The sequence below is a fragment of the Cyprinodon tularosa genome, unplaced genomic scaffold (genome assembly GCF_016077235.1).
Source record: "Cyprinodon tularosa strain WSP-4 unplaced genomic scaffold, ASM1607723v1 ctg623, whole genome shotgun sequence".
Classification (NCBI taxonomy): Eukaryota; Metazoa; Chordata; class Actinopteri; order Cyprinodontiformes; family Cyprinodontidae; genus Cyprinodon; species Cyprinodon tularosa.
In genome coordinates, this window is record NW_024039367.1 from 256,349 (window position 1) to 269,733 (window position 13,385).

The following is a 13,385-nucleotide window of genomic DNA, read 5'->3' on the forward strand; positions in this document are numbered from 1 at the left end:
CTAGACACACCCAATAGACAGAGAGAGGGCAGGAAGGAACCAAGAGGGAGGAAGGGTGTTTATGGAGAGGAAGAGGAGAGGAAAAAAAGACATGAATTATCGACACCAAGGTTATAAAGAGCTTTTAATAACCGATTAGTGCCACAAATTTGATTAAAATGCTAGCAGAGCAAGAAGAGCTGACAGCAAAAATACCAGTGGACAATAGTGCTGTTATCGAAGCCAACATCAAGGAATCATCTCATTAAATGCAGCTCAGGAAAATGAACGATGTAGAGAAGGATAAGCAGAGGAGCAACACAATAGATTGATCCCTCAGGTTTTAAGAAGAACCAGATTTAAAAATATCTTTTTTTATTCCAGTGTGGGTGTGTATGGCAGAGCCAAAAAATCTCAGACATTTCCTGTTTCATATTTCTAGATAATAATTCAGCTCAGACTAACAAACTGTGGAACTGGGAAAAGGCGGAAACCAGAGGAAGTTAATCTTTGAAAGAACACAAACAAACCTCTCCGTACTGTCAGCAGCGGAGGTAATTACAGCTGGAGGAGGACGGTGATATTCAGAAGGCAAAACCTGCATGACTTAAGTGATTATCTCACTGGAGAGTCCAAAGATTGATTGTTTTTATTTATCCGACAAACGGCTGCAACACGATCCCAAATGAACAAAGGTTGGCACTAATAAGGCAGCTTCTCCATCCTGCAGAAACATCTCAGTAATTATAACCCACCTGCACTCACAGATATGGAGTCAATATTCTGGATACTTCCACTGCTTGTTTTTTAACAAGCTGGTTTGAAACAAGGATTTAAATGGGGACATGACGATCCCAAAGAGGCCTTAGAGGGACAATTTATTTGAGAGATAACTTAACTTATAACTAGGACTTAAACCACAAAGTGTTACTTAGATTTAAAGTAGAAAACGGCCAGAATTTGAGTTAATTAAACCTATTTTGGGTCTTAATTGCATGATACTCCTGCATTTGGTTTTTGACCAATCAGCTTTGTTAATTCTTGTTGCTCCTGTATCTTCTGTCACAAAGGGCAAACACAATGGGAAGCTTTTAAAAATTAAGTGTCTAGTACAGACCCCCTTTTAAGCATCCAAGCTACAGATAAAATTATTTGTAATAACTTCATTAACTTTTTTCTTCTTGTATTAAGATGAAAACATACATTTTATATCCAACCAGATGTCCTGTCATCTGGTTTTGTGCAGTTTGTGCTCAGAGTTACAACAGATGGACACTAATTGTATGATAAATAAGTCTCACCTAGTAATTTCATAAAATTAGATATCAAATATGCACTTATTTTTTTCTTAATATTCTTTAAACATTGGCTTTTTAACTTCTGATTTTTTTTCCCCCAGCTAATAGATGCTTACATTGAAATATACAAGTAAAAAAAGTCGTTTTATAACTAAAGCCAAGAAAAATAATCTTCCAGTTCAGCTTTTAAAGCATCATTTTTTGGAGAAAGAAATTAAAACAAATGGACCCCACAGAAGAAGTCTCAAATTGACCATATTCTACAGAATATCTCCTTTAAAATATATTTGGTTTAGTAGGTTGGTTAGTTTTAAGTTAGGTCAGTCAACTCAAGACTTTAGTGACTTCAGATTTCTTCCATCCAGAGCCTGGCAAAGGTACTGATACCTACCGATTATTTACAGTCTGTTACACTGCAACTCCAAAGCTGACTTTCTATAGCCCCATTTACACTACACTTCTGAAACCATGCCGAGATTGATCCGTGCACAGTAACAGAGATAACTGAACCAGACCGTACCAGACACAAACGAACCGTGCTAAACTGGTACTAGTTCAACAGAAGGGCTCGGTGTGGTTCAGTTGTGGCACGTTTCTCTGATAAAGAGCGCATGAGCAGACCTTATCTTCTATTCACAGTCAGCTTCCAGTAGTTGGCGGTAATGCACATCAGTAAGTTGCTTGCCAACCACCACAAAACAGAAGAAGAACTGTAAACAATTGAAATCTTCTCAACTTTACATTTTTTAAAATGGCTTCAAAAGAGCTTGGTGCGACCTGGGATGACGCCGAGACTGAGGCTCTTATTCGAATTTGGGCGGAGGGCGCCATCAAGGTTACGTCGGATGGAACAAAACATAATCACAAAAGTTTTCCTACTAGAGAGCAGTAGTACCGTAGATCGTCACTAGGAGGCGAGGAACCGTGTTAGCATGATGTGTAAACGGTCGTACGGAACCGAGGTCGGCACGTTTAACTGATCCAAGCTCTGTCCAAACTCGGTTTTCAGTGTAAATGGGGCTTATGATAATCCGACAGACAGTCGGGAAGTGTCAGAAAACAAACAAAGCACATCACTCTAAACACACCCATTTGGTTAGCATGGTGGTGGTAGCATCATCCTGTGGGACAAAGACAGACCAGCTCTTTTTTTGCCAATTAAGAAAAAAAACAGGCAGACATTTTACTCGCTAGAGTTGTAAAAGTGATGACATACTCCAAAAAAAGCTGGAGCAGTATTTTAGAGAAAGATTTGGTCCTTTAAGAAATGTATTCAAGACAAACCCTCGCTACATTAGATACTTTAAGTACTTTATAATTGCCACATAGTTTAAACCCTCCAGTTTTATAGGATCTATCTTTACAAAGCCGTTCATTGAATCTGACATATAGCATGATGCTGCCACCAACGTGTCTTGTTGTAGGGTGTAAAAACCAATGTGCAGTGCAGGTTTTAAACTTCATATCGTGTTGGGCAACATTTCTGCCACCATAGCAGCATGTTTTGGGGGTTTATTCTTCTTTTTTCCTGTGAACAACCAAGCCTCTTCTTCCTTCTGTCAGAATAAGTCTTAATAAGTCAAACAACTTTGCCACATAACATCCCAATGAAAACCCAGAATTTTTGACAGCAGTACAAAGAACACGGAGGCTTTTGGAAAGCATGTATTGAATAATTAATCAGAAAGGAATGATTAATTAAAACAACCACCACCACAGGAGACATCGCTTCATGTAAAAAGAAAATGTGACTTTTAAAAGAGAGAAGCATAAATATGATTGGCTGATTTCACCAAGTTTACCAGCAGTTGGGATGTTCTCTGCACCTAATTAAATATGGAAGTAAACATCTCTTTTACTTCATCAGATTATATAATGTCATTAGAAAACACCACAGATTAAACTCTTTGCTTGGAGTGCGTACAGACAGAAGATCCCCCACACCAGCACCACCCAGTGTTTAGAAATGTCTTCCAGCAGACGCAGCCTTGATTCCACCACCAGACAAACGACGGAAGCAGTCCTGGAGTCGATGAGTCTCACCTATGGCAGGAGGAGGAGGGGGTGGAGGTGGTGCCGGTGGCGCCATCCCAACCAAGGGAGGAGCAGGTGGAGGTACACCAGGAGGTGGTGGAGGAGGAGGAGGTGGGGGTGGAGGGGCTCCCGGAGGAGCCGATATGGGCGAGACTGAAAGAAGGATTAGCATTAATGGACGCGGGAGCGGAGAGAGAGAGAGGAACCTCTGCCCCTCTGTTACATAACATCAGAACCACTCTAGAGGCAGAGGAGGAGAACGCTTCGCTGTGGGGAGAGGGAGCGTTTCCATGGCAACCGGCTTACAGCGTAGAGCCAATTCTGCGGTAGAAACCTACAAAAATGTTGCCTTCTACACAGAAACCCGACGTGCATCGGGTAGTGGTGTAATTCCAAACAATAGATGCATGTTCATAAGTTAGAATATCAATGAAAAGACATTTCATTTCATTAATTCATTTCAAAAACTTTGTTCTGATGATTAGCCCCAACAGATAAAAGAACAAAAAATATATACAAGACCCTCAGAATAAAAGAATAAGAATTATTACGTGTTATAGATGTTTTCACAATGTTGTGGACTACACATCCAGTCATCCACAAGGTGGCCTAGCCACAAAACACCATTCCTAAGGAAGGAGGCTGTTCTCAGAGCGCTAACCCTATCAGTGGAGAATTTTTGGAGTCAATGTCTCAGAGTCAAGAAATGCATGATCAGAGCTGCATGAGGAATAATGAAAACAATGTACCACTTTTTACCACAGTTTTTCCTTCCACTTAACTTTCCGTGAATATGCTTTGTCCCATAACTCTGAAAACAGCAAGCCTCTAAGATATATTTTGAATTTCATGCTTTCCTCCATTGGCTTGCTTGTTTTTTTTTTGTTCCCATCAGGACCCCCCTGCCTACATTGCCAAAAGTATAAATAATAAGTTAAAATTAATCACCATGGTAACAGACCAGAGCTAAACCACAAAGAGAACCTAGGTAGCACTGTCTACGAGGAAAATGACAGACACCAGATCCAACACCGCATATGAGCTGGATGCTGACATTAACCCAATCTGGGTCTCATTAACTGATGCAATCATTCCTGCCGGGACCAAGCACTGAGTCCATAAACTCTGCCATGCCTTACATGGACAGAGTACTCAGTAAAACCTTTCCTTTATTCATTTTCCAAACCTGGAAATGGTTTTAATCATAAATATTAACACAAATATATCAATCAGTGTATTTTGTTTAGAATTTGAGCTCATAATTGAATGGAATTAAACAAATGAGCCTTTTAATGATATTTTACCCTGTGGAGAAGCACCTGTTTGATGTGTGTATCCTGACCAGGCAGTTCTGTGGTCCTTTAATATGTAAAGTAGAAGGCCTCTCACAGCTTGGCCTATTTATACAGTAGATAGTAATAGGGAACCAGCTGTGCCCAGAACACCACGGTTCTTAATAATCCCCGTCTGCTTAACACAAGCTTTGTGTTGTACAAAGTTATATTTAAAATAGGTCAATTCATACCTTTATAGGTTAACGTCTTTAGTATAGACCTAAAACACTCTTACAGGAGAGAAAAACACCAGATTGTAACCATTTTACAATCTGGTGTTTATTTTTTAGGCTACACTACAGAAATGAGAGCGAGACGATTTGACCTGTGCTACAGCTGCTGCCTTGCTCACCTGGTCCAGAGTTTGGGATGGAGGGCGTAGGCACGGCGATGGGAATGCCGATCCCGCTGCCGCTGTTCTCCCTGCTGCTGCTGCCCCCGCTGCTTCCACTAAGGAAAAGACAAATAAAAGATATTGTTTAATTCAGACTACCTCTATTTTTCATCTTTAAAAATGTTTTTGCAGCGCAGAAACATCACTCCACCTAAAGAATACCAAAAATATAAATTTTTACTGCTTTATAATGAAGCAGAATGGCTATAAATGAATTTGGACTAAAAGTATTTTTTCTTTTGCACATCTAATTACTCTAAAAAAACAATTCAGTAAAGCAGTTAAAGAGCTAACGGTAAAGTTTCTGCCTTCAAAGTAGAATCCTAGGAAGGGATTAATTGGAGGGTTAGATGTAAGCTCTGGCCTCAGTGATATATAGGGCATTGATTGAAGGATGTATGTCAGCCCTGGCGTAGCTCTGTTACACCCTGCCTTTGACCTCAGGGCTTTTAGATCAGCAGTCTGGCAAACTAAATCCCCCTCCCTCACTCTCCCTTTCAGCCTGGCCTTGATCCCAGTTTTTTGTTGCATTTTTTTTTTTGCCCTTATCCAACATCCAAACCTTCCTATCCCCTTTTCATCCCAGCACTTCAGCAGAGCCTCCCTGCCTCTCACCCCTCTGACCGCTGCTTGACCCATTGCTCTCACATCCTCATCGTCTTCGAAGAGATTCCTCGCGTGTTTCCCTGGACTCTCATGGTTCTTTCCATCTCTCCGAACCACTGCCCACCTCCCCCCCTACATCTCTTTACTCTCTTTTCCCACCAACGCTACCCACCCCCCCGACTTGACTGACATCAATCACGCACAAACAACAGGGTCACCGCTCTGAAGGAGGCAGAGCCCCCTCTGCCTCCTTCAGAGCGGTGACATGTCACCCCGTTTGAAGTCAACATTAAACTTGCGCTTTTTTTATCCAGTAATCCTGTATACTCCATGTCAATTACCCATTTTTTGCCTTACATACTCAGATATCCAACAGATTTTTGGGTGCCAATTAAAAAGGAAAAATGCTTTTTAAATAGATGAGATGAACAGAAAAGCAGATGGATAACAGAAATAACTGGCAGAGGGATATATGTAAAAATGGATGGAAGGAAGAAGAGATGGACATAAAAAAAACATTAATAGAGATAAAACTGACAAATATATTGATCAGCGGATGGACGCTCCTTTATTCAGGGGTCATCATAGCCCTTACACAGATTTGGCAAAGTTTTTACACCGGATGCTCTTCCTGATGCAACAGAAATTAGACTTAAACCACAAGAGCGGGCTGGAGCAATGGATAGATGGACAAAGTGGATATATGAAAGGATGGATGGAAACAAGGGAAATATGAATGGATCAAACTGACAGACACATTGGTTATGAAATGGAAAAATGGGTGGATACCCTGTAGATGCGCAAAGATGAAAGAAAAGGTAGATAGAAGCATTAAGTCATTCATAAACAATTAAGAAGTAACTTGAAGTACCCCTTTTTATTGTATTATTTAAAAATTTTGAAAATTAATACAGCTGATTAGGTTGCGCATTACTTGGAGAACTTTCATTATATTAATTCATTCATTCAACTTTAATTCTTTATAAGATACATACAATTTTCAGGGACGTCCTGAGCGGTTCTGCTGCTGCGTTGGCTACACGCTTTTTAAATAGAATAGAATACAGGAATTATGTATTTTTTATATTTTTATTGCACCAACTTCAATTCAATTGCAATCCCACCGAGGGGAAATTCAGTTGGGATAGAGATCAAATTTGTCTTAATGTCTAAAACAAAATCTGTTTTAATTTTTTAAAATTTAAAATCGTATATCAATTACGGATGTGGAAAAAAAAAGAAAAAAAATAAACCACTCGAAAAGAAATTCTGTGCAAAAATACAAAACAAAAAACTCTTTCCTTCTTTCTTTAAAGCCTGGACATTTTGATATCTATGACTTGTAATTGATTTACTAGATACAAATATTTTAGTCATTAAGGATGTAAGCTGAGCAGGAATCTACAGATAAACATGGAGTGAAACCGAGCCACTGCCAAGCAGCGTCTCTGCTGCAGCCACAACACGCCTTATCTCTGTAAACAACATTATGTGACACTGTAATGGCCCCAGCGCTTCATATTAAGGTGCACCAGGAGCTTATGTTCAATCAGAACTCAGCAGAGGCTGACTGAGACTGATGAGGTGAATAAGCCCAACAGACCTCAAGCCAGAATAATCAAATAGCCCTAGCACGGTTATATTAGCTGCAGCAGGCTTTTAAATGGAAGCTACGGCAGCTTCAGGCTGAACAGACAGCAGTTCTACACATTTGTTCTGTTCATCATGAAAAAAATGTGAAGTCAGGAGAAGAACGAGAGGGATGGATTAAAGAAAATGAGTAGTGCGGTATTTATTAGCATCGCAGTCAGCATAAGCAGCTTTTTAGCTAATGAGATGAATTCTTTCACTCATAAGTCAAATTTTAATAAAAGTGCAGCCGTCTTTCCAGGGAGAGCTGCAGCGTTCGAGGGTGTGCACGCTGCATTAGTTTTATTCTTTCATATCAAATAGCGTTTCGCATCTGAGGCTTTTACAGATATTAATATCGGAGCGATTCTGGCCGCGGTAAAAGCCACTCCAAGCCTTGTCAGACAAATACAGGATTTAGTGCAGCAGATGAGGAGGAAAAAAGGGAAAAGAGGTGAGAAGGGAACTAAGCTGCAGAGGCAAATGAAGAGATTAAAACTTCCTGACATGGAGATGTTTTTCACACAGCAGTGAAACCCTGGCTACATTTCTATTTTTATTAAGTAGAGAAAGTTTTTTGGGCTAACGTTAACTCAGATTGTGTCAAAACATGTACTTGTTCTTTTCTACACTATGGAGTATATATATATATATATATATATATATATATATATATATATAGTTGAATCAGGAAAGTTTCAAAGGAAATGCTTTATTCAGAGATATAAAAAGTCTAACTCAGCACCTTCGATAACTACATCATACACAGAAAACAAAACAGCAATAGTTATGTTGAACATTCAAACCCTAAAACGGTTTACATCAAGTGTTTGCTGAAAGAAACTGCTTCCCTCTCCTGCTTAGTGCTTAAGTCTAATTTATCATGTATTTATTTTATGCTTCTGAGAATCTAAGATGCAACGATTCTCATTCACAGGGGAACCTAATAGTCTTTTCAGTCCTCCTCAGGTTTTTCTCCCTCTACCCATCCTTGTGTCATGTACCTGTGCGTGCGTTGCCTCTGGTTGAGTGACGCTGTGCGTCCGGGGCTGTTCTGCTGGCCGTGTTGGCTGTTCAGTCGAGCGGGACTGGTCATGTAGTCGTTGGGTACCGTCGGCGGCTTCACTGGCTCCAGCGTCTTGTAGGGCGTGCTGCGTCTACAGGGGCCAGAAAATTTGTAGTAAAGGAAAAGGTAAAGATTAATTCCAAATAATGAAAACAGTCTGGATTTTACTGCTAAAAACGAACTTCTAAACCACCATATCTTAGGGAAATTTCATGATTAATATGAGCTTCTTTTTTTATAAGGGAGGCCAGAAAATACAAGGTATGACGTCAATCATTTTGGAAAATCAAGAATTTGATGTAAAATGTTTTGTATTAAGGCTTTTACAACTAGTGCAGACATGGTGAAAATGTATTTATAAAACCTAACTTAAACTTAAAACCAACAGCTCCTTCTATCCATCAAAAAACTTCTAGCTAAATTCTAGGCCTATGATAGAAAAGCTTAATTGATCTTATCTAAACGCCTTGGTTTTAAAGATTCCTATTTGACGTGTTTGAACACCTGTTGGAACATCGAACTTTGTCCATCTTTCTACTATCTGAGACTAACTGTCCCTCTCAGATGGAAGGAAACCAGTTACATCCAGGGCTAGCCTGCCAGGAACAGGGAACTGCTGGAACATCAGGGAGCAAACCCTTCAGGGAAACTGAATTTCCCTTCGGGAATTAATAAAGCATAATTGAATTCAAGCCAATGCAAATAAAATCCAGAGCATCTGCTTCCGAATCAACATCTCGAAGTGCAACTGAGATTTGGAGCTGCTCACAATAACTCTCTGCCAAGCATAGAGGTGGCAACATCATGCTGAGCTCTTATTGCTGGGGTTAAGCAGTGAGCTCAATGTTGTTGTACTTTAGCTAGAATCAACAAATAGACAATTCAAACAGGAAAATTACTGCAAAGGCTTTTAAAATAGCTTAATGAATATCATGGTGATGGGTAGGATAATTAACTACCTCCAAATGTGTTAGTTGCATCTCAAATCAACAGCTCAATGGCTGAAAATTTGACAAAAATGTGTGTTGATCAAGAGCATGGTAAGCCAGGGCAACATATTCGAACAAGTGCTACAAGTTTTGCATAGAAACGTCCTCAAGTATCCCATCAGTTGTATCTTGGAAGGGTGAACATATTTTTCTGCTGAGCCTCTATGGATTACTGCAACCTTATGATAATCACAGGACAAATCACTGACTCATATCATTGCTAAACCCTAAAAAAAAAAAAAAAAAAAAAAAAAAACGTCCTTTATATGAGCCATAAAAGTCTCAAAAACATTATCACCGCATATTCTAACCAATGACAAATGATGCGAGTCCTGCCCGCTGGGTTATTCCCACCCGTCAGAACACTGAAGGACATAAACGGATTTATCAGCTCTGTTTCTCCCTTTGGAACCAAACTGCTTCATGATAAATATATGATTAGTGCTGATGAGAACTCTTCAGACAGAAAAGATCCCGAAAAATAGCACAAAAAAAAAAGAAATTTTGCAGAAGATTGCTCCTATTTATACTCATTGGCCAGTCAGTAATTAAAGGATTAGTGGTACTCTGAGGGAACAAAAAGCGGGGCTTCTTACCCAAGCGTGCCACGCCCTGACATCGGCGGACTGGGCGGCTTCTGTGTCGGCGGATTGGTCCTCGATAGGGTTCCAGCTCTGGCTGCCTGATTGTTTCCATGTTGCTGTGGTTAAAGAAGACAAAACAAAACAGTTCATTCATTTTACAAACAGATTCCTGCAACCAAAATTGGATGATGAGTACTTATGTGAGTGAAATGAAACATTACAGGCTGCTCAGACGACATCTCCATAGAGACATATTTTACTCCGTATGATCCTGCGGTTACATAATCCCAACCAAGCTTGTAACAGTGTGGTTTTGTAATATTAATAACATGTTTGGAGTGTATCTGAGCCATCTGAGAAGCCTGTAAGATTTACGTCATCTACAAAACATTCAGGGAGAATTTTTGTTTTTTGTTTTTTCCACCAAAGCAGTTATAGTGCTAAGCTAGTACATTGCGATTACATGGATTCAGGTCAGCTTCCATCATCAAGGCATCAACTTTAATCAGATGAATGCTACCATCACAGATTACCTATTGATTGTTTTGGACATTTGAGGAGGAATATTTAGTGCATTTCTGTGTACTAACGAGGCAAGGCCAAAAATCAGGGTTCATAAGGTCTTTTAATGCTTTAGTTTAGCTTCAAAACCACTTAAGTATAACATTTTTTTAATGAAAAAGATTCCAGAAAGTTTGTATATAACATGGCGGGACACGGTGCTGCCCCTCCCCCACATGTTGCCATAAATACCTGGTTAGCTAGCTGAAAGGATGCATCTATACTTTCCTCTCATTCACAAAGACAAGTTTCAATCTTTAGAAATATCGGCTCATGTTAAAACTGAAGGCTTTTCAAAATAAAAGGCTAAGATTACATAATAGGAGTAATAATTAGCTTTATCTTTTAGATCACATCAATTAAACCCGGTTTTACATTTTTCTTTGAAATGTTTGTGTGAATACAGAGATCCTTTATATGATTTCTTACCTAGCTAAAGTCCACACATGTGCATCCATAGTACTAGTTATGCTCCTTTCCCACTGGATGAAAAAAAACGTATAAACCTGGGAACAATTGGCTTTTAGTGACCTTGGGAACAGCTCACTGCTGGAGTCTACCTGGGTAAACGACTTAGCAAGCAACCTGCGTTAAAATCGCCTGGGTGTGGAAACACCAGATCTGGGTTAAGCAGACACGCTGCCGCGGGGGGAAAGAGGCAATGAAGCTTGCCTGCTAGGTCTTAAGACACCGATCATTTTTGGTTAGCGGGTCGACCCATGTTTGAAAAACAAACATTAACCTGGTATTTTCAGTGGGAAAGAGGCTTTAGTAAACTTGATCTGACTTCCTTTTTCCCAGATTCTGGCAGCCAGAAATGCTCCAATAAAAAACATGCTTTGTAACCTAAAAGGTCACGGATATCAAATTGAGCAACATTACTGAATAATGACAACTTCCTCTTTAGATGAACGAAGTGACTATTTTAAGGTTTCATTAGGAAGTGTGTATTTATTTGTGTCAGTCTCAAATTTCTGGTAAGTCTGACACATTTGTCTATTTAAGGGACCAGAAAAAAATGTACAGGAACTGCAGCCCAGGTTTGAAAGCCAAGGGTGTGAATATGGTCCAAGAATTTAAAAACAGGGATAATTCACTGGGTAACACTGGTGGGGGGTCCACAGAAGTCAAAAACCAATTAACCAATTACCTTGGCTCCTATTTGGTTTGGCTTTTTGATGAAAGAGGATCAAATCTATTATTTGATGTTATCTTTAGAACCAGGCTGTTGTGCCAATACTAGTTTAGCACAGAAACATTTATGGTGGAGAAGTCCTACATCACAGCTACATTATGACACAGTTGGTACAGGGACAGGCAGGGTACTATGGGATGTTCTTCCCCACAGGGAGGACTATGGGTTGGTTAACATGGGAAAAGACAACATTACTCACAGTCAGAGGGATCTGAAGTGGAGGTGAGGTTAACGAGTAAATGATTAAACCATAAAACGGGTCATATAACAGACTAGACTTACCTTGGCTTTTAGCCACTTAGCATGGAAGGAGAAAATAGGAGGAAAAACAGAGACAGAGAGAGGGCATGTCAACATAGCCAGGTCTGCAAGGACAGAAGTCAAAGTACAAGCCACTGAGGAAAATAATTAATTCCTTGCTTTATTTACTCCTAGTAAACATTTGGGTGAGCAGGTAGATGCTCTGAAACCAGACTAAAACACATAAGTCCCTTTATTCAGAATCATACCCAATTCCAAAAGTCATACTCTAAAAAATTAGGTGTCAATTTTGAACAACTAATAATTCAAAATATTCTAAACTAATTTAATATTTAACAGTTAATTGAAGTATAGACTCTACAAGTCATTTATGAGGAAAAAAGCCAGACTTGAACAAATACATATTTTGCATTTTACATTAAAAAATACTTTCTATAAACATGCTCCATCCAGAACTCCTCAAGAAGCATATTCTAAATTCATCATGTTCAGATCTAGCAATAACATTCCCTAAAAGCACCTTTGGCGATTAGATTATATATATATATATATATATATATATATATATATATATATATATATAAAAAATAATCATGACTAACACATTAAGCTGTTAGCAAGATGATAGCTGCAGCCCTAAAAAAATCTCACTCAAATTGAATAAACAGCCTCATTAAAAGGGGATAACCTTAAGGGTTAACCCACCTAGATCCGAACAATTCGAGGGATACAAGACCTGATTACTCAGTTAATGACGTTACCTGTGAGCAGCCGGTCAGATATGCAAAAAATAAACATTTTCCTTCACCATAAGTAAAAAGAAAAAGAAATAAAAAGGGACCCAAAGGAGCATTTTGTTGTTGATGTTTTTATACATTAAAACATTTAAAGTTAGCCTCTCTTTCTGCCAATAAAGCAATAGAAAAAAAATATATATATCAAAAGCAGCTCATCCTAAAAAATCTAAAACAAAAATAAGCTGGAAACACTAAAGAGGTACGGCTGTAGATCATATACACTGCCTGAACGATTTTCTAAAAAAAATCTTCAGCATAGGCTTTTCTGTACCGATATTTTATTTACCGATAAGAATTGCCGACATGAGAATGCAATAACCGTCATTACTTTAATGGTTTAACGATATCAGGAAAACATGTAAATACATTACTATAAAACATTACTGTTAACTATAAATATACAACTAATGCGATGGAATAAAAAGACCGGGAAATTATGTCTGAATGTTACACTGTTGGCAGCTTCAGGATAAATCCTGGTGCATTTGTTGGCTGAAGAGCCAATAATTAGTAGATTGGGAAAAACAGAGGTAAGTAGTTCGTCAAGAGCCTCTTCTATCAGGATTATTGCACCAGAATGAGAGAGAGAGACAAAACTGAAGAAACCAGCAGCATCTTCTGTTTCCTCACAAAAAGCCGTTTTATTCAGCTGTGAGCT

General features: G+C 39.0%; 1 protein-coding gene across 15 annotated transcripts in view; it reads right to left on the bottom strand.

Moving 5' to 3' along the window:
• The window catches only part of abi1a (abl-interactor 1a), a 69,634-nt gene that overhangs the window by 6,567 nt on the left and 49,682 nt on the right, over window positions 1-13,385 (bottom strand). For 5 of the 15 annotated variants that reach the window (XM_038307886.1, XM_038307882.1, XM_038307885.1 and 2 more), the window contains exons 4-7: window positions 11,952-11,966; window positions 9,926-10,029; window positions 8,279-8,431; window positions 4,998-5,095 (exon numbers count right to left, since the gene is read on the bottom strand). In XM_038307886.1, coding sequence (XP_038163814.1) covers window positions 4,998-5,095; window positions 8,279-8,431; window positions 9,926-10,029; window positions 11,952-11,966 — 370 coding nt within the window. Of the gene's footprint in view, window positions 1-3,320; window positions 3,465-4,997; window positions 5,096-8,278; window positions 8,432-9,925; window positions 10,030-11,951; window positions 11,967-13,385 lie in introns of all 15 variants that reach the window. The other 10 variants (XM_038307888.1, XM_038307884.1, XM_038307887.1 and 7 more) reach the window with 3 other exon arrangements.